The sequence below is a fragment of the Chiloscyllium plagiosum genome, chromosome 35 (assembly GCF_004010195.1).
Source record: "Chiloscyllium plagiosum isolate BGI_BamShark_2017 chromosome 35, ASM401019v2, whole genome shotgun sequence".
NCBI classification, from domain to species: domain Eukaryota; kingdom Metazoa; phylum Chordata; class Chondrichthyes; order Orectolobiformes; family Hemiscylliidae; genus Chiloscyllium; species Chiloscyllium plagiosum.
The window spans coordinates 23,251,880-23,271,229 of NC_057744.1; the positions used below are offsets into that span (position 1 = coordinate 23,251,880).

General features: G+C 40.2%; 1 protein-coding gene across 2 annotated transcripts in view; it reads left to right on the plus strand.

The window, feature by feature from the left end:
* Nucleotides 1–687: 687 nt before the first annotated feature.
* Nucleotides 688–19,350, plus strand: part of jhy (junctional cadherin complex regulator) — a 98,263-nt gene continuing 79,600 nt past the window's right edge. For both annotated transcript variants that reach the window (XM_043676816.1, XM_043676817.1), the window contains exons 1-2: nucleotides 688–737; nucleotides 8,528–9,085. In XM_043676816.1, the coding sequence (XP_043532751.1) occupies nucleotides 8,730–9,085 (356 nt within the window). In that variant the 5' untranslated portion in view covers nucleotides 688–737; nucleotides 8,528–8,729. The remainder of the gene's footprint in view (nucleotides 738–8,527; nucleotides 9,086–19,350) is intronic.

A 19,350-nucleotide genomic window follows, 5' to 3' on the forward strand; every position in this document is an offset into this window, starting at 1 on the left:
AGTTTAATTCCAACTGTTCTAGGGTAATATTATAACACATCTGAACAGGTTGACTAAGAATATCTAAGTAAACATTTTTTAAATTAAAGAAGTCCAATATAAATGGGATAATGTAAGTGGGTATTTTTATTGAGGGAAAGTAAAGGACTTATTTGTAATTGACCTGTTCAGACACACAAGCAGATGGGACTTGAACCCTGATCTTACTGTGCCACATGTGCCTTAAACTGACAAGCTTTCCCAAAAGACTTTTTGAAAAATCAACCAGTTCTGCCAAACCCAAAGGTAGGTGCATCTTGAGCTGATACTCTTGAGGCCACAGTACAGACACTGCCGCTGCACCCCAAAACTTCAGCCTGTTCAGAGATGGTGTGACACAGCTCTGATGTAGGTGGGACAGGAACCCTGCTGGCCCAGAGCGAGGGGCACCACAACAGCCCATCAGACCTTTTAGAAGAAATCAGATGTAACTGCCACAAAACCATACACTGTCTTCAGATGCAGCTATCAATAGATAGCGTGAATACCAAAAAAAAACATTATTTGTAAATTGGAATTGTACACTCCAAAAACCCGACACGTGGAGTGGTGATCACATGATGTAAGCTGTTGCATTTTCCTCCTCGTGACGACAGCACGCACGGAGGCGCTGGCTACGTGATGATGTCTGACGCGACGTTGCCATGGCGACGACGTTGTATTGGCCAGGCAAGTGTCATGGCGGCGTGCCCGTCCGGGTGAGTTTGTGTGCTCATATAGCCCGTAGCAACTGGAGATCTAATGCCTTATAAATGAGCAATTCGGTCGGTCAGTCAATGACAGAGATCCAACGGGTTCTGAAAATGGGGTAATATTCAAAAAGGCAGCTCCAGAGCGGCGGGGAAGTTTTCCTCAAACTCTCCAGATGACTGCGCCTGCGCCACTCCAGGTTCTGGACTAAAGGGCGACAAGGCAGGGGCCCCAGCTCGGTCATCCTTAATCTAAACATGTCACTGTACCTTACATGTGCTTAATTTGTTTCGGATAACTGCCAGGCTTTTCTCATCATTAAATTCTAACATTTCCCTCTCTATAGCCAGCTCTGGATGAATTTTTGGTGTTTCTCCTGGGAGTCAAAGACAATGCCTTTTGTGTTCCCAATATTTATTTGGTAAATCTTTTGGCTCATCTAGACCTGGATATTAAAGAAGGAGCACAATGAAATTAGGTGGAGGCAAGCTGGATCTGAGTGTTACAAGTGTATATAGGGAATTCACTTTTTGGATGGCAACACAAGGGGATCACGTGGATGTGAATAATCACTGAGACTCAATTAGATCCTTAAAGAACTTCAGGGTCAACAATAAGGAAACAGAAGTTGTCACAGTAAAATATTTGACAATGACTGAATAGATGAGAATAAAACCAGATAAAAAGATAATTTCATTCACTGAGATAATGATAGTGATGTAGATGATTGACTGGAAGGCTGCAGACAAATAGAAAAAGATGGTGAGGACAATTATACCATGGACGCAGTTACATAGGAGATGATTTGTAAATTTAATAGGCCAAGGTCCCTTTTTTCAGGAATAAGGTGACAGTGGAACATTGCTACTTTGCTTGTATAATTGTTGCCAAGAGTATAAAGGAACTTATGCAAAGAATGTGTTGCATTGTGAAAACATATTTGTTAACAAAATCTTCCCAAGTATGATTGATGATTGTAAATTGAAAATGTTCTTCTTAGAATGTTATTTAGTTATGTTTTCTGCTGCTTTACTTTGCAAATATGGTTTGATTTCATTTAAGTTAGTTTTCTCCTCAATATCTATGGTATTAACTCACGTAGCTAAATTCTTCCATACCAACAGCACAAGACAATCCATTCCATTCAATGCCTTACACCCAGCAGATGGCGCTCTGGGTTTTTTTGTAGCAACAGTACCTTTTTTATGTGAACCGCTTACTGCCCTTGCCAGGAGAATTAGCTAGAGTCATGGAGGAATGCAGTACGGAAACAGACCCTTGGGTCCAGTTCGTTCACACCAACTAGATATCCCAATCAGACGTAGTCTTAATTGCCAACATTTGGCATATAGAGTCATAGAGATGTACAGCATGGAAACAGACCCTTCGGTCCAACCCATCCATGCCGACTAGATATCCCAACCCAATCTAGTCCCACCTGCCAGCGCCCGGCCCATTTCCCTCCAAACCCTTCCTATTCATATACTCATCCAAATGCCTCTTAAATGTTGCAATTGTATCAACCTCCACCACATCCTCTGGCAGCTCATTCCATATACGTACCACCCTCTCCATGAAAAAGTTGCCCCTTAGGTCTCTTTTGTATCTTTCCCCTCTCACCCTAAACCTATGCCCTCTAGTTCTGGACTCCCCGACCCCAGGGAAAAGACTTTGTCTATTTATTCTATCCATGCCCCTCATAATTTTGTATAACCTCTAAAAGGTCACCCCTCAGCCTCCGACGCTCCAGGGAAAACAGCCCCAGCCTATTTAACCTCTCCGTATAGTTCAAATCATCCAATCCTGGCAACATCCTTGTAAATCCTTTCTGAACCCTCTCAAGTTTCACAACACCTTTCCGATAGGAAGGAGACCAGAATTGCACGCAATATTCCAAAACTGGCTTAACCAATGTCCTGTGCAGCCGCAACATGACCTCCCAACTCCTGTACTCAATACTCTGACTGATAAAGGAAAGCATATCAAACGCCTTCTTCACTAACCTATCTTCCTGTGACTCTACTTTCAAGGAGCTATGAACCTACACTCCAAGGTCTCTTTGTTCAGAAACACTCCCTCGGACCTTACTATTAAGTGTACAAGTCCTGCTAAGATTTGTTTTCCCAAAATGCAGCACCTCGCATTTATCTAAAGTAAACTCCATCTGCCACTTCTCAGCCCATTGGCCCATCTAATCAAGATCCCGTTGTAATCTGAGGTAACCTTCCTCACTGTCCACTACACCTTCAACTTTAGTGTCATCTGCAAACTTACTAACTTACTCTGAAGCTCATGTCCAAATCATTTATATAAATGATGAAAAGTAGTGGACCCAGCACCAATCCTTGAACGGCTTGCTAATATCTCTTCTGAATGGTCTGGCCCTAATTCTCAGACTCTTAGGGGCTGTACGGTGGCGCAGTGGTTAGCACTGCTGCCTCACAGCACCAGGATCCCATGTTTGATTCCAGCCTCGAACGACTGCACATTCTCCCTGTGTCTGCATGGGTTTCCTCCGGGTGCTCTGGTTTCATCCCACAGCACACAAAGATTTGCAGGCCAGGTGAATTGGCCATGTTAAATTGCCCATAGTGTTAGGTGCAATAGTCAGAGGGAGATGGGCCTGGGTGGGTTACTCTTCGGAGGGTTGGTGTGGACTTGTTGGGCCGAAGGGCCTGTTTCCACACTGTAGGGAATCTAATCTAAAATTCCACTGGTCACAGGCCTCCGGTCTGAAAAACAACCCTCCACCACCACCCTTTGTCTTCTTCCTTTGAGCCACTTCTGTATCCAAATGGCTAGTTCTCCCTGTGTTCCATGAGATCCAACCTTGCTAACCAGTCTCCCATGGGGAACCTTGTCAACACCTTGCTGTAGTCCATATAGATCATGTCTACAGCTCTGCCCTCATCAATCCTCTTTGTTACTTCTTCAAAAAACTCAATGAACTTTGTGAGACATGATTTCCCATGCACAAAGCCATGTTGACTATTCCCAATCAGTCCTTGCCTTTCCAAATACATGTACATCCTAATCCCCAGGATTCCCTTCAACAACTTTCCCACCACTGACATCAGGCTCACCAGTCTATAGTTCTCTAGCATGTCCTTATCGCCTTTCTTAAACAGTGGCACCACATTAGCCAACCTCCAGTCTTCTGGCACCTCACCTCTGACTATCGAAGATACAAATATCTCAGCAAGAGGCCTAGCAATCACTTCCCTAGCTTCCCACAAATGCTCTAGGGTACACCTGATCAGGTCCTTGGGTTTTATCCACTTTTAAGCATTTCAAAACAGCCAGCATTTCCTCTTCTGTAGTATGGACATTTTTCAAGATGTCACCATCTATTTTCCTACATTCTGTATCTTCCATGTTCTTTTCCACAGAAAATATTGATGCAAAATACTTGTTTAGTATATCCCCCACCTTCTGCAGCTCCACACAAAGGCAGCCTTGCTGATCTTTGAGGGGGTCTATTCTCTCTAGTTTGAGGGGGTCTAGTTACCCTTTTGTCCTTAATGTATTTGTAAAGACCCTTTGGATTCTCCTTAACTCTATTTGCCAAAGCTATCTCATATCTCCTTTTTGTCCTTCTGATTTCCCTCTTAAGTATACTCCTACTGCCTTTATACTTTTCTAAGGATTCACTCGATCTATCCTGTCTATACCTAACATGTGCTTCCTTCTTTTTCTTAACCAAACCCTCGATTTCTTTAGTCGTCCAGCATTCCCTATCCCTCCCAGCCTTTCCTTTCACCCTAACAGAAATATACTTTTTTTGGATTCTCCTTGTCTCATTTCTGAAGGCTTCCCATTTTCCAGCCATCCCTTTACCGTGAACATCTGTCCGCAATCAGCTTTTGAAAGTTCTTGCCTAATACCATCAAAACTGGCCTTTCTCCAATTTAGAACTTCAACTTTTAGATCTGGGCTATCTTTTTCCATCACTATTTAAAACTAATAGAATTATTGTTACTGGCCCCAAAGTGCTCCCCCGCTGACACCTCAGTCACCTGCCCTGCCTTATTTCCCAAGAGTAGGTCAAGTTTTGCACCTTCTCCAGTAGGAACATCCACATACTGAATCAGAAAAGTTTATCTTACACACTTAACAAATTCCTCTCCATCTAAACCCTTAACCCTATGGCTGTCCAAGTCTATATTTGGAAAGTTAGAATCCCCAACCATAACCACCCTTGTAGATAACTGAGATCTCCTTACCAATTTGTTTCTCAATTTTCCTCTATTAGGGTGTCTATAATACAATCCCAATAAGGTGATCATCCCTTTCTTATTTCTCAGTTCCACCCAAATAACTTCCTGGATGTATTTCTAGGAATATCGTCCCTCAGTACAGTTATAATGCTATCCCTTATAAAAAAACGCCAACCCTCCCCTATCCTTCCTGTAGCATTTGTATCCTGGAGCATTACAATCAGCTTTTGAAAGTTCTTGCCTAATACCATCAAAACTGGCCTTTCTCCAATTTAGAACTTCAACTTTTAGATCTGGTCTATCTTTTTCCATCACTATTTAAAACTAATAGAATTATTGTAACTGGCCCCAAAGTGCTCCCCCGCTGACACCTCAGTCACCTGCCCTGCCTTATTTCCCAAGAGTAGGTCAAGTTTTGCACCTTCTCCAGTAGGAACATCCACATACTGAATCAGAAAAGTTTATCGTACACACTTAACAAATTCCTCTCCATCTAAACCCTTAACCCTATGGCTGTCCAAGTCTATGTTTGGAAAGTTAGAATCCCCAACCATAACCACCCTTGTAGATAACTGAGATCTCCTTACCAATTTGTTTCTCAATTTTCCTCTATTAGGGTGTCTATAATACAATCCCAATAAGGTGATCATCCCTTTCTTATTTCTCAGTTCCACCCAAATAACTTCCTGGATGTATTTCTAGGAATATCGTCCCTCAGTACAGTTATAATGCTATCCCTTATAAAAAAACGCCAACCCTCCCCTATCCTTCCTGTAGCATTTGTATCCTGGAGCATTAAGCTGCCAATCCTGAGCTATGTGTCTGTAATTGCTATGATATCCCAGTTTCATGTTCCTAACTATGCTCTGAAGTCATCTGCCTTCCCTGTTAGGCCCCTTGCATTGAAATAAATACAATTTAGTTTATCAGTCCTACCTTGTTCTCTGCTTTGTCCCTGCCTGCCCTGACTGTTTTAATTGCTTCTAATCTCAGCTGTACTAATCTCAGATTGATCTCTTTCCTCACTATCCCCCGGGTCCCACCCCCTCACATTGCTAATTAAAGCCTCCTGAGCAGCTCTAACAAATCTCTCTGCCAGTATTTTAGTCCCCTTCCAATTCAGGTGCAATCCGTCCTTCTTATACAGTCACTTCTACCCCAAGAGAGATTCCAATGATCCAAAAATGTGAATCCTTCTCCCATACACAGCTCCTCAGCCATGCATTCATCTGCTCTATCCTCCTATTCCTGCCCTCATTAGCTCGTAGGACTGGGAGTAATCCAGCTTTAACTACTCTCGAGGACCTCCTTTTTAACTTCCTGCCTAACTCTCTGTCAGCTCCCTTCAGAATCTCTACCTTTTTCCCCTTGCTATGTCGTTGGTTCCAATGTGGACAATGACCTCCTGCTAGCCCCTCTCCCCCTTGAAAACATCTGCACCCTCTCGAAGACATCCTTGATCCTGGCACTAGGGGAGCAACACATCATTCTGATTTTTCGCTGCTGGCCACAGAAATGTCTGTCTGTACCTTGCCTTTCCAAATGCATGTAAATCCTGTCCCTCAGAATTGCTCCCAACAATGTATGTGCTACTGATGTAAGGCTCATCGATCTGTAGTTCTCTGGCTTTTCGTTACAGCTTTTCTTAAATAATGGCACCACATTAGCCAACCTTCAACCTCCTGACACCTCACCCTTGGCTATCAGTGATACAAGTATCTAAGCAAGGGACCCAGCAATCTGTTACCTAGCTTCCCTCAAAGTTCTGGGAAATACCTGATCAGGTTCTCAGGATTTATTTAACTTTATACGTTTTAAGATCTCCCGCACCACCTCTTCTCTAATGTGAACTCTTTTTAAGACGTCAGTATTTATTTCCCCGAATACCTAGCTTCAGTGTCCTTCACCATGGTAAATACTGATGTGAATTATTCATTTAGAATTTCATCCATCTGTGGTTCGCCACATTAGCCTTTAACGGGTCCAATTTTCTCCCTAGTTACCTTTTTGCCCTTAATGTACTTAGAATCACTTTATATAATGGGCTAGTATCCATTCCACTAACATTAGATGTAAATACCTCACTGAATGCCATCCATTATTCGGAGTCTGGAACAACATTTATTGGGGGAGTTTAATTAACTAAGACATGCAAGTTTCTAGTCTAAAACATTATTTTACACAATACAAGGACCTACTGACCTGGCAGTCATTATATCCCTGTATTGCTGAGAGTTGTTTCAATAGTGGGTATGCAAGCTATTGCCCGAAAGGTTGATTCTCCTTCTCCTTGGATGCTGCCTGGCCTGCTGTGTTTTTCCAACACCACATTTTTCAACTCTGGTACTCCAGCATCTGCAGTCCTCACTTTCTCCTATGCAAGCTACTTAGTGTAGATATAGGTTGTGGGCTTTTGACTTTGATTCCCAAGCATCAAGTTCCTCATTTCAGTTACGTTAGTGAAGAAGCAATTTAAAATGAAACATGTTGTAACTTTGAACTTAACCAAAACAATGTAACACTGCATTGGGGCTGGCATCATTTATGCAATTTGCAAGTTGCAAGCTTGAGGAAATTAGGTTAAGACCTAGATTTAAATCCATCGTGAATTTGAAATCTTCTCTTGGCAGCCCTAAGAATTTTGGGAGAAAAAAAGAAAAAGCTAGAAAGCTCAGCAGGAGTGGCAGAATCTATGCAGAGAGAAACAGAATTAACATTTTGAGTCCAATATGACTCTTCTTCAAAACTCAGAGTTTTGGATTGCTTTGACTGAGTTCATAATGGCATGTTTTAGGAAGAATTAGTATTAAATTATCGGTCTAATTCAGAGGTTATAAGAATGATGCGTTTAAGAAAGTACTATAGTACTGGTGCACTGATGAGTGGGGTGTTTTTAAGCTTGATGCAAAGATAAATTGTTATGACTGTACTGAACCTTACTGTGCATTCATTTGTAATATAGTTGAGTAATTAGTATTGGGTGTAAAATGTAGAGATGTTGTCCACTGCTTGCGTCACTTTGAACTGAAACTTTTCCCCATAAAGTAATGATGGGAAGTATAATTTGGTAATTGGATTTTAATATATTTAATTCTAATCAGAGGTTGTTTTTAGATTCAATTACATCTCATAAACAACAGAATCAATTCTCAGTGCATGTATGGATATTTTGTAAATCAAAGAACTAAAAGTGAAGCCATTATGGTTGACTTAAAAATATGAACATTCAAAATGTTAGTTGTTAACGAAGAAGAGAACAGAAAAATTAACATTTCAGGTTTGAACTTCATCAAGATTTATAGAGATTGGGGTGTATGATTGAAAAATGTACTGTCATGTGTTTTATACTCGGTATTTTTACACTGCTCAATATTATGAAAAAGGGCATTGTATGTAGAATATAGGTCACTTGTGTCCAAAATGGAGAAACATGCTGAAATTTAAAGTTATCCAATCTACTAAAGTCAAGTTTGGTAAAGTATTTAATTAAAAGAGTTTCTAACACATTAAATAAGTATAAAACTTGCATTGTAGTTTGCTTTCTTTTCAATGATTTTTAACACTTTTTTTTTCCTTTTTAGCTTTTGAACAAATGTGGTACAAATACAAATAAACCATATGACTGTAATGTCGTGCAGATCATGAATTTTCTGTGCATTCAATGAAGTCAAGAAAGTTCTACTTTATACAAGTCATCATATACAGTTTCCACATGTGAACTAGTACTTCACCTGCACAAGGAATAATCAATAAGGCCTTTCTAACATCTTGAATGTCGTAACGATGGAGAAAAATAGAAGTCCTACACAGAATAGGAAGTTGCTGAACCCAGGAGCTTGCACCCAACTGAAAGAGGTACCTGAAAGGCCATTTCCACAGGAAGGAGAGGATTTTCCCTTAAGGCTATTTGACTCATTGGAGTCTGATTCTGACAGCTTAATTCAAGAAAGGGAATATCAACTGGAACTGCAGCATCGCATTCAGGACAATGAAGAGATGGTAACTTTAGAAGACACTGAATATGATGCAAATAATGTGGAGGAGGATGAATGGAATCTCTATGACAGTCTGGAGGATATGGAAGATGAGCAATATGAAGAACAGGTTGAACCAGAATACAAAGTCAATAACAATATAAGGTAATTCTTAATTTTGAAAATGTATGTAGACTTTGTTTTCTCTCAAGTGACCACTCTCAAATTTCCTTCTGTTTTTCTACATTATTAGTTATGCCTCACCTCCAACATTGTGGGCATTTCTATGCATCAAATTTCAAGAAAAACCTGAGAACACATACAGACCAGATTTCTCTGGATGCTACAAGGGATGGGGGTTCTTCAATTATGAGCCGCGATTGAAAATGTTACAACAGTTCTTGAACAGGGAAGGTTACAAGGTTACCTCTTGGAGATTTCAAGGTGGTGTGAAGTTTTGATAATGTGAATAGAGAAAAAACTCTGATGAGGGCTGAATAACAGAAGAACCTGCAGTAGATTCAAGCTAATTGCAAAAATATATAGAGGGGAAATGAGCACCCTACAGTGTGAAAACAGGCCGTTTGGCCCAACAAGTCCACACTGACCCTCCAAGGAGTAACCCACCCAGACCCATTCCCCTGCCCTATTATCCTACATTTACCCCTGACTAATGCACCTAACCTACACATCCCTGAACACTATAGATAAGTTAGAATGACCAATTCACCTAACCTGCACATCTTTGGATTGGGAGAAAACTGGAACACCTGGAGGAAACCCATGTAGACATGGGGATAATGTGCAAACTCCACACAGACAGTCGCCCAGACTGGAATCAAACCAGGGTCCCTGGTGCTGTGAGCAGCACTGCTAACCACTGAGCCACCATGCCACCCCTTATTTTTAAGAATGTTTTTAAGATTTCATGATTCTTGATTAATCTACTGGAAAAGTGGCAAAATGTTGATTCCATGGAAAGTTTTAAAAGGGAGTTGGACAAGCACATGAGGATGGGGAACTGAGAGATGCAGACTAAAAGGGGGGATTTGTGACTAACCACAATTGCTCTTTCAGAGGGTCAGCACTGGCATGATTATTTTCCTTGTGTGCTGTAAATTTCAATGATTCTAGGTATTCACTCAAGCTAGGCACGTTTCATTGGCATAGTAGATCTTTGCTATCTCATTCAATTAGCCATTCATCATAATTCCACATGACACAGATACAGCCAATTTAACCTAATTTATTTCCCTGCTGAAAGCCATCCTTTAGCAAAGCTTTACATATTATCCCTTAGTTTCTGTATGCTTCTGGCTTACATCCAACATTATGTGTTGTAACCACTTAAGCTCACTATATCTTAGCTGCTTGTGGATTCAAGCATCCCACATATTTTAGACATTGGACTAATGCATTCTTTTCACATTCCATATTCCTCTTTGTTCTTTCAGATTTGTTTATCATAGTTTGTCAGCACCCTTTGCTGAGAGCAAAAGATCTTTAATTTCGCTCATTTATTCCTGGCCTGGGTGTACACCTTCTTAAGTGTGTAAACAGTTCTACACCTTTTACTTTGTATTCATAATTCATTATTTTGTTCAGATGTTGTGTACAATTAGTTGCTTTTTCTATCACCAAAATCTTGTTCAGGACACTGATGTTTAGCTCACTGCTTTCTTCTGCGTTTCTCTCCTCACTACAATCTTGTCTAAGTTGCTACCTTCTTAAAATTCTGATCAGTGATATGTGATGATTCATTTCCTCAAACCCGTGGTTGTATTGTTTAGACACAGTGTGGCATGCTAATTGATTTTTGATGGTCACATCACTGCTCTATAATCTGCTCTCACCAATTTATTTTCATTTGTGGGAGGTGGGCATCATTGGCTGGCTAGCATTTATTGTCTGGCCCTAGTTCCCCTTGAGAAGGTGTAGTAAGCTGGTTTCCTGAACCATTGTTTTCCATGTGCAATAGATAGATCCACAATGTACTTAAGGGAGGGAATACCAGGATTTTGATCCAGTGACAGTGAAGGAAGGATGAAAGGACATTCTAAGTCAGAGTGGTGAGTGACTTGGGGGCAAACTTGCATATGGTGGTGTTCCCATGTATCTGCTGACCTTGTTCTTCTTGATGGAAGTAATTTTCAGATTGGAAGGTGCTGTCTAAGGATCTCTGGTAAATTTCTGCAGTGCATCTCGTAGACAATACTCATTACTGCTCCTGAGCATCAGTGGAGGAAGGAGCAGTTGCTTGTAGACATGATGTCAATCAAAACAGACAGATTTATTCATAACAGTGTCAAGTCTGTTGAGTGTTGTTGGTGTTGCACCCATCTAAGTAAGTGGGAAGTATTCAACCACATTTGTGGTTTGTGCCTTGTAGATTGTGGACAGGCTTTGGGGAGTCAATTACTTACTACAGTATTCCTAGCAACTGACCTGCTGATGTAGCCATTGTATTTGTATGGCCAGTCCAGTTGAATTTCTGGTCAATGATAATGCCCGGGATGTTAATAGTGAGGGATTCAGTGATGGTAATACCATTGAATTTTGTGGGGCAAAGGTTAGACTGTCTCTTAGTGAAGGTGGTTATAATCTGGCATTTGTGTGGCACAAATGTTACTTGCCACTTGTCAACCCAAGGCTGTCCAGATCTTGTTGCATTTGAACATGGACTACTTCACCATCTGAGGACTTGTGAATGATGCTGAACATTATGCAATCGTCGGCAAACATGCCAGTTCTAACCTTATGATGGAGCGATGGTCATTGAAGCAGCTGAAGATGGTTAGGCCTAGAACACTGACCTGAGGAACACCTGCAGAGATGTCCTGGAACTAAGATGACTGACCCCTAGAAACTACAGCCATCTTCCTATATGCTAGGTATGACTCCAACTGATGGAGAGTTTGCCCCAATTACCATTGATTCCAGTTTTGCTAAAGCTCCTTGATGCCTGACTGTGTCAAATGCAGCCTGATGTCAATGGCTGTCACTCTCACCCCACCTTTGGAATTCAGATCTTTTATCGATGTCTGGATCAAGAATGTAATGAGGTCACGAGCTGAGTGGCTCTGGCAGGTGCTGCTTGATAACATTGTTGATGACATCTTCCATCACTTTATTGATCAAGAGTAGAGATAATAGACCCTGTTGGATTTATCCTGCTGTTGTGTACAAGATATACATTGTTAATTTTCCACACTGTAGAGGGAGAGCCAGGGTACTAGATTGGCTTGGATCGGGGAGCGACAAATTCTAGAGCACAAGTCTTCAGTACTGTTGCCAGATTGTTTTCAGGGCCAATAGTCTTTGCAGTTGCCAGTGCCTCCAAACATTTGTTGATATCATGTGGAGTGAATTGTATTGACTGAAGACTGGCATCTTTGATGCTGGGAATTTCTGGAGGAGATTGAGATTGATCATCTACTAGGCACTTCTAGCTAAAGATTTCTGGCTATGGACACCATGGATTACTGGTCAGCAGTCAGCAATATGGCTGAAACTCTTTTCCAATCTTAATTCCTTTGGTCCATTTAAGGTAATGGTATGAGAAAAAATTCTGTTTATGTAGATAATAAAGATTGATGATTTCTTCAGAAGGACCAATGAATTAATAGCCAAATTTAATGACCTAGAATTATGGCACAACAAGCTTGCCCAGTTCTATTTTGGTAATAGATGCTATCTGTATAATCACAGGACTGTCATCCATAATGTAATGCTGAACACAAATAGGAAGATGTTCCACTTTATTCATATTCAGTTTGTCTTCTCTTGTCTAATATTTCATTACTTTTATGGGCCTGCAAAAACAAAAGAAGAGAATCAAAATGTATCCTTAATGTTGATTAGTCAGCAGTTTTGTACCTATTAGGTGCACTGTTCCTGAGACTAAATGGATGTATAGAGTCTTAGAAATTCACAGCATGGAAACAGACTCTGGTCCAACTCGTCGATGCTGACCAAATATCCCAAATCAATCTAGTCCCGTTTGCTAGCACTTGGCCCATATTTCTCTGAACTCTTCCTATTCGTATACCATGCAGATGTCTTTTAAATGTTGCTAATTGTACCAGCCTCCACCACTTCCTCTGGCACTCATTTCATACATGCACCAGCCTCTGCATGAAAATGTTGCCCCTTGGGTCCCTTTTAAATCTTACCCCTCTCACCCTAAACCTCTGCCCTCTAGTTATGAACTCCCCCACCTCAGGGAAAATACCTTGACTATTTATCCTATTCATGCCCTGCATGATTTTAAAACCTCTATGTCCATGACTGGATTTGACAACTGAAATATGAACAATATGATGATAGTGCATCTGGGCTCAGTGGAATTTCCTAGCTTCGTTGTCTGCTATTTCCTTGATGTTTTCATGTTCTTTAATGTGCTGGGTGGACACCTGATTAAACCAAAGGCATTTAGAATACAGTGTGGAAACAGGCCATTTGGCCCAACAAGTCCACGCCGACCAATCAAAGAGTAACCCACCCAGACCCATTCCCCTATCCTGTATTTACCCCTGACTAATGCACCTAACAATATGGGCAATTCAGCATGACCAATTCACCTTAACTGCACATCTTTGGACTGTGGGAGGAAACCAGAGCACCTAGAGGAAGCCCACACAGACAGTTGCCTGAGGCGGGAATCGAACCCGGGTAAACCCATTTGTTTGCCTCTGGTTATTCTTTGCCGTTTACTGTTATGAGCCTTTGTGACCTGCAAGCAGATAGGTAATCTTGAGATTTTGCATTTTGCAATGTAGCACATTGATGTGGTTATTTATCCCCCAATTATTTTGTCCAATGGAAATTAAAAGTGCATGATCCAGCTATGAGGGTCTGAGGACCCTATAAGATGTCTTTGATTCTGATAGTTATAAATCACTTATTGAATTTAATCCTTATGCAATATGGCATGATGTAAATAAGGTTAGACGAGTGTGCTTCCAAGACTAGTGTGTAATAACTTCAATTTTGATTCATAGCTATTGGCATCATTACTGGGGAACATGAGAGTTATATCCATTATGATACTCTTGAGCTGAAGTGTAGTAAGACAGTTTTAAACTAAATAGTGGGAGGAAGGAATTGTGTGAGAGGAAGTGTGATAAATCAAAGGGAAATAATGAGGTAATAGAGCAGGGTGGTGTTTTTGGTAATGATAACTGGATTGTGACAGGAAGGGACTAAATGAGCAAACTTAAGACTGCATCAGCACACAAAACGAGAGAAACAGGGCTATTATGGTACAGTGGTAATTTCTCTACCTCTGGACCTGGAGATCTCGGTTCAAATCCACCTGCTCTAGAGATGTGTTATAACATGGCTTTTGTGACACAGGAATAGTATCCCTATCAACCCTCTGGGCAAGACAGTATGTCATAACAAGTCTGAACAGGTTGATTAAAAGTATTCACAAACATAACAATGCAACAGGGTTTTTGTGATGCAGTTGCTCAAGAGGTATCATTATTTATCTGAGCAGATTAATAAAACAAACTCTAAGATCAGCGATTGAAGGTGTGTAACAATGACAGAATTAATGGCTCTAAATGAGTGCATATAGCATTTGCATGAAAATAGATGAATTGTTTGCATGGATAGAATCATAGAATCCATACAGTGTGGAAACAGGCCAATCGGCCCAACAAGTCCACACCAACCCTCTGAATAGTAACCCAACCAGACCCATTCCCCTACCCTATTTTTATCCCTGACTAATCACCTAACCTATACATCCCTGAACACTGTGACCAATTTAGCACAGCCAATTCATCTAATCTGCACATCTTTGGATTGTGGGAGGAAACCGAAGCACCCAGAGGAAACCCATGCAGACACACACACACATAGTCCCAAGGCTGGAATCAAACCCGGGTCTCTGGTGCTGAGAGGCAGCAGTGCTAACCAATGAGCCACCGTGCTGCCCAGTAAAATCCAGTTATCCCTAAATGAACACAGTTTTGTTGTAATGAATAATTAACCAAGGTTCACACTATTACAGTGATATGATTGCCAAGCCAAATTCATTGCTTTCTCTATTTTTGCTATCTTTTTTAGAGGAGGAGAGCATCATGAACAAAAATTTCGAGTTTTATGTTTAGCAGCATACATAAATTGCTCATCACAAATTGCTGCTAGTTCTATACAACAATAGGCTACTGATAACCTCCATTGCCAATACTGCAAAGTCCAGTCTTATACATATATAAATTGTTCTAGGGTTTAATGCAAGATTGTCAGTTAATGCAAGACTGTACCTTTCCTTGCCTCCCATTTTAACATTTTTCAACATTTTTCTACTTGCCATAATTTTCCTCGTTATTAACTAAGTTTTGCTCCCGATACATGTTTTAAACCTTTTCTGTTTCATTATAATTTTTATTTCATTTCAAAGAATAGCTTTGGAACATATATCTTTTCTCTTTAATGGACTATTCCCATCTGAATTGTCTCTTCCCTGAATTCCCTCCATTTCTGTTTTATTCTGTAGTGCAAGATTCTTTCTTAAATCACTCAAATCAGATTTTCCGAATTAACATTCTTAGCTTTGATTAGATGTTCTCCATAATTACTTTAAATGATGTCGCAGTCAATGTTAGGTCAGTGATGATCTACTGAATTTAACCCATTTACCTCACTTTATTTCCCAGAGTGAGGTCCAAATTGGTTTCTTTCCTTATTGGACTGAAAACATATTAATCAATAAAACATTATCCTGGTACCCTTGCAAACATTACTTCCTGCCATATGTACAAATAATTCAGATTCTTATATTATTTTTATCAGACAGAATTTGACATCAAGCAAGCAAACTGTGATTGAATATAGAATAAAGAATATAAATAGGTATAACATGACAGCCATTACAGAGATGGCCAAGGCTGGGACATGAACATTGAAAGTGTTTCAAACAGAAGCTCGGAAAATTTGGAGGGGTAGCTTTTACTTCAGGATAACATCAGTGCGCTAGTGAGAAATGACCTTAGCTCAAAAGAGAAAACTTTAGAATCATTTTGGATGCAGATAAGAAATAGGAAAGGTGAGAAGTCATTTGTAGAGGTAACTTGTGGAAGTAGTTACACTGGAAGACAGAATATAACAAAATGAATAAATTGGGTAAGGAATGACTTTAACCTACATATAAATTGAATGAAACTGATTGATAAAGCTATCCTGGTAAATGAGTTCACAGAGTGTATTTTAGACAATTTATAAGGGTAGTATGTTCTATTGCCAACCCACAAGCAGACTAATCCAGACCTTGATATCAGCAATGTGTTTTTTATCAATAAATTCATGGTGAAGAGTCTATGTTAAAATAATCATAGCATAGTCAAATTTCATATTTAGTTTGAAGAAAAGTATGGGTGTGAGACCAGTATTTCAAGCCTGAATAAGGCTATTACAAGAATATGAAGACAAAACTAGCTTAAGATAGTTGAAAACTAGTTCAAAAGAGCTGGAAGCAAGTTTAAAATGTAGGAGTGTAGATATACAGTAGCACTGTTTTGAGGAGATACTTAATTCTAAGCAAAAATTTAGCCCAGTGAGAAAGAAAAATTCTTTGAAAACAATATACCATTTGTAACTAACTGAAAGTTAAAAGTAGCATCAAATTCAAAGAAACACTGTTCAAATTTGTGAAGATTCATATTATATCAGAAGGTGGGTCAGATTTGAAAGACCTGCAAAGAATGACTAAAACATAATCAAGCATGTGAGAGAAAGCTTTCTAGTAATAGATAAACAGATGTTAAGAGTTTATATAAATATTTTAAGGAGGAAAAGAGTAATTAAAGCTAACACTGGTCCTCAAGAGAGTGGATCTGAGGACTTGATAATGAAGAACAAGATGGTGGTGTTGAACAGCTATTTTGTCTCTTGTCAGCACTATAGAAGACTTGCGAAAACTTTGCAAAGATACTTGAAAATCAGGAACTGAACAGAAGGGAAGAATTTAAATTAATAGCCATCAGCAGAAAAGGTGCTTGGAAAGCTGTTGGAACAAAAGGAGACAAATCCTTAGGACACGATTGCCTCTTATATGGCCTTGTGAGAAGAAATCATGTTTACTTAATTCATTAGAGTTCTTTCAGGAATTAACAAACAAAATGGATAAAGAGGAGCCTATATAAGTAAGCAAAAGGCATTTGAGAAGGTACTTTATCAAAGGTTATGACAGAAGATAAGAGTATTGTATTTAGTGGATAAGGGTTTTGTTAGTAATCAGGAAACAGAGTAGAGACAAATGAGTTATTTTCAGATTGGAAAGCTGTAGCTAGTGGAGTACCAAGAAATCAGTGTTTGCAGCGTCAGCTTTTAAAATCCATGACATTACTTCAGTAAGGGATCTGAATGTGTGGTAGTTACGTTTGTCAAAGACATCAAATTAAGTTGTCAAAAGGAGGTAGAGCATTTGCAAAGGAATATGGGTAGTTTAGGTAAGTGGACAAAATATTAACAGATGAATAAAAGTGTGGCAGAATGTAAATTTGTTCATTTTAACAGGAAAGATAGAAAAGCAGTGCTTTACTACTTAAATGAAGAGAGATTACAGAACTCAATGGTATCAAGGGTTTTGGGTATCCTAAGACATAAATCACAAAAAGCTGGTATGCAGGTACAGTAAATGATTAGGAAAGCAAATGGAATGTTTGTGCCTAATGGAAGTAGAATGGAATAAAGTTGAACAGGTGGGCCTATACCGAATGGAGTTTAAAAGAATGACAGACGATCTTATTGAAGCTTTTAAGATCTTAAGCTGCATACTGGGAGGATACTTTCTCATGTGCGGGAGATTAGAATAATGGGACATAGTTGAAGAGTAAGAGATCTAAATTTAACAGAAGTTGTCTTCTGTTAGAGGATCATTAGTATTTGCAATTCTCTTTGTAAGAAAGTAGCAGAGGCATTGAATTTATTCAGGGCAGAGTTGAATAAATTTTCAATTGACAAGTGAGTTAAAATTTACAAGAGCAGACAGGAAAGTATAATTGAGACCAGATCACCCATGATTGTGTTGAATGGTGGAGTAGATACAAAACTGCAAATGACTTACTCTTGCTCCTAATCCCTTTATTTTTATATGCCTTTGCTTCATAGCTTTTCAGGATATGTGTGGCTTCTGGCAAAATTGCATGATACAAAGATTTTATTAATGGTAAGTCAGGTGCTTTAGAGGTTGCATGGATATATTTGAGGAAAGTGCATGGCATTCCAAACTTTAAGTTTGGAATTGAATTGATTTCATTTGGTCAGCCATAGTATTATTTGCTTTTCTCCAAGAGAATTAGAGTCATAGCGTCACAGAGATGTACAGCACGGAAATAGACTCTTTGGTCCAATTCATCCATGCCAATCAGATTTCCCAACCCATCTAGCCCCACCGCCAGCACCTGGCCCATATCTCTCCAAACCCTTCCTATTCTTATACCCATCCAAATGCCTTTTAAATGTTGCAATTTTACCAGCCTCCACCACTTCCTCTGGTAGCCCATTCCATCCCCGCACCACTCTGTGTGGGAAAAGGTGCCCTGTAGGTCTCTTATATCTTTCCCCTCTCACCCTAAACCTATGCCCTCTAATCCTGGACTCCCCCACCCCAGGGAGTCTATTTACCTTATCCATTCCCCTCATGATTTTATAAACCTCTATAAGGTCCCCCCCCTCAGCCTCCAATGCTTCAGGGAAAACATCCCCAGCCTATTTAACCTCTCCCTATAGCTCAAATCGTCCAATCCTGGCAACATCTTTGTAAAATGTTTTCTGAACCCATTCAAGTTTCACAGCATCCTTCAAATAGAAAGGAAACCAGAACTGCACGCAATACTCCAAAAGTGGCCTAACCAATGTCTTGTATAGCTGCAACATGACCTCCCAACTCCAGTAGTCAATACTCTGATCAATAAAGGAAAGCATGCCAAACGCCTCCTTCACTATCCTATCTACCTGCGACTCTACTATCAAAGAGCCATGAACCTGCACTCCAAGTCTCTTTGTTCAGCAACACCCCCTCGGACCTTACCATTAAATGTATATGTCCTGCTAAGATTTGCTTTCCCAAAATGCAGTACCTTGCATTTATCTAAATTAAACTCCATCTGCCACTCCTCAGCCCATTGGCCCATCTGATCAAGAACCAGCTCTAATCTGAGGTAGAGTTGAAAAGTGTGGTGCTGGAAAAGCGCAGCAGGCCAGGCAGCATCCGAGGAGCAGGAGAATCGACGTTTCGGGCATAAGGCCTTCTTCAGGAATGAGGCTGGTGTGCCAAGCGGGCTGCGATAAAAGGTAGGGTAGGGGAATTTGGGGGACGGGTGCTGGGAATACGATAGGTGGAAAGAGGTGAGGGTGAGGGTGATAGGCTGGAGAGGGGGTGGGGGCGGAGAGGTTGAGAAGAAGATTGCAGGTCAAGA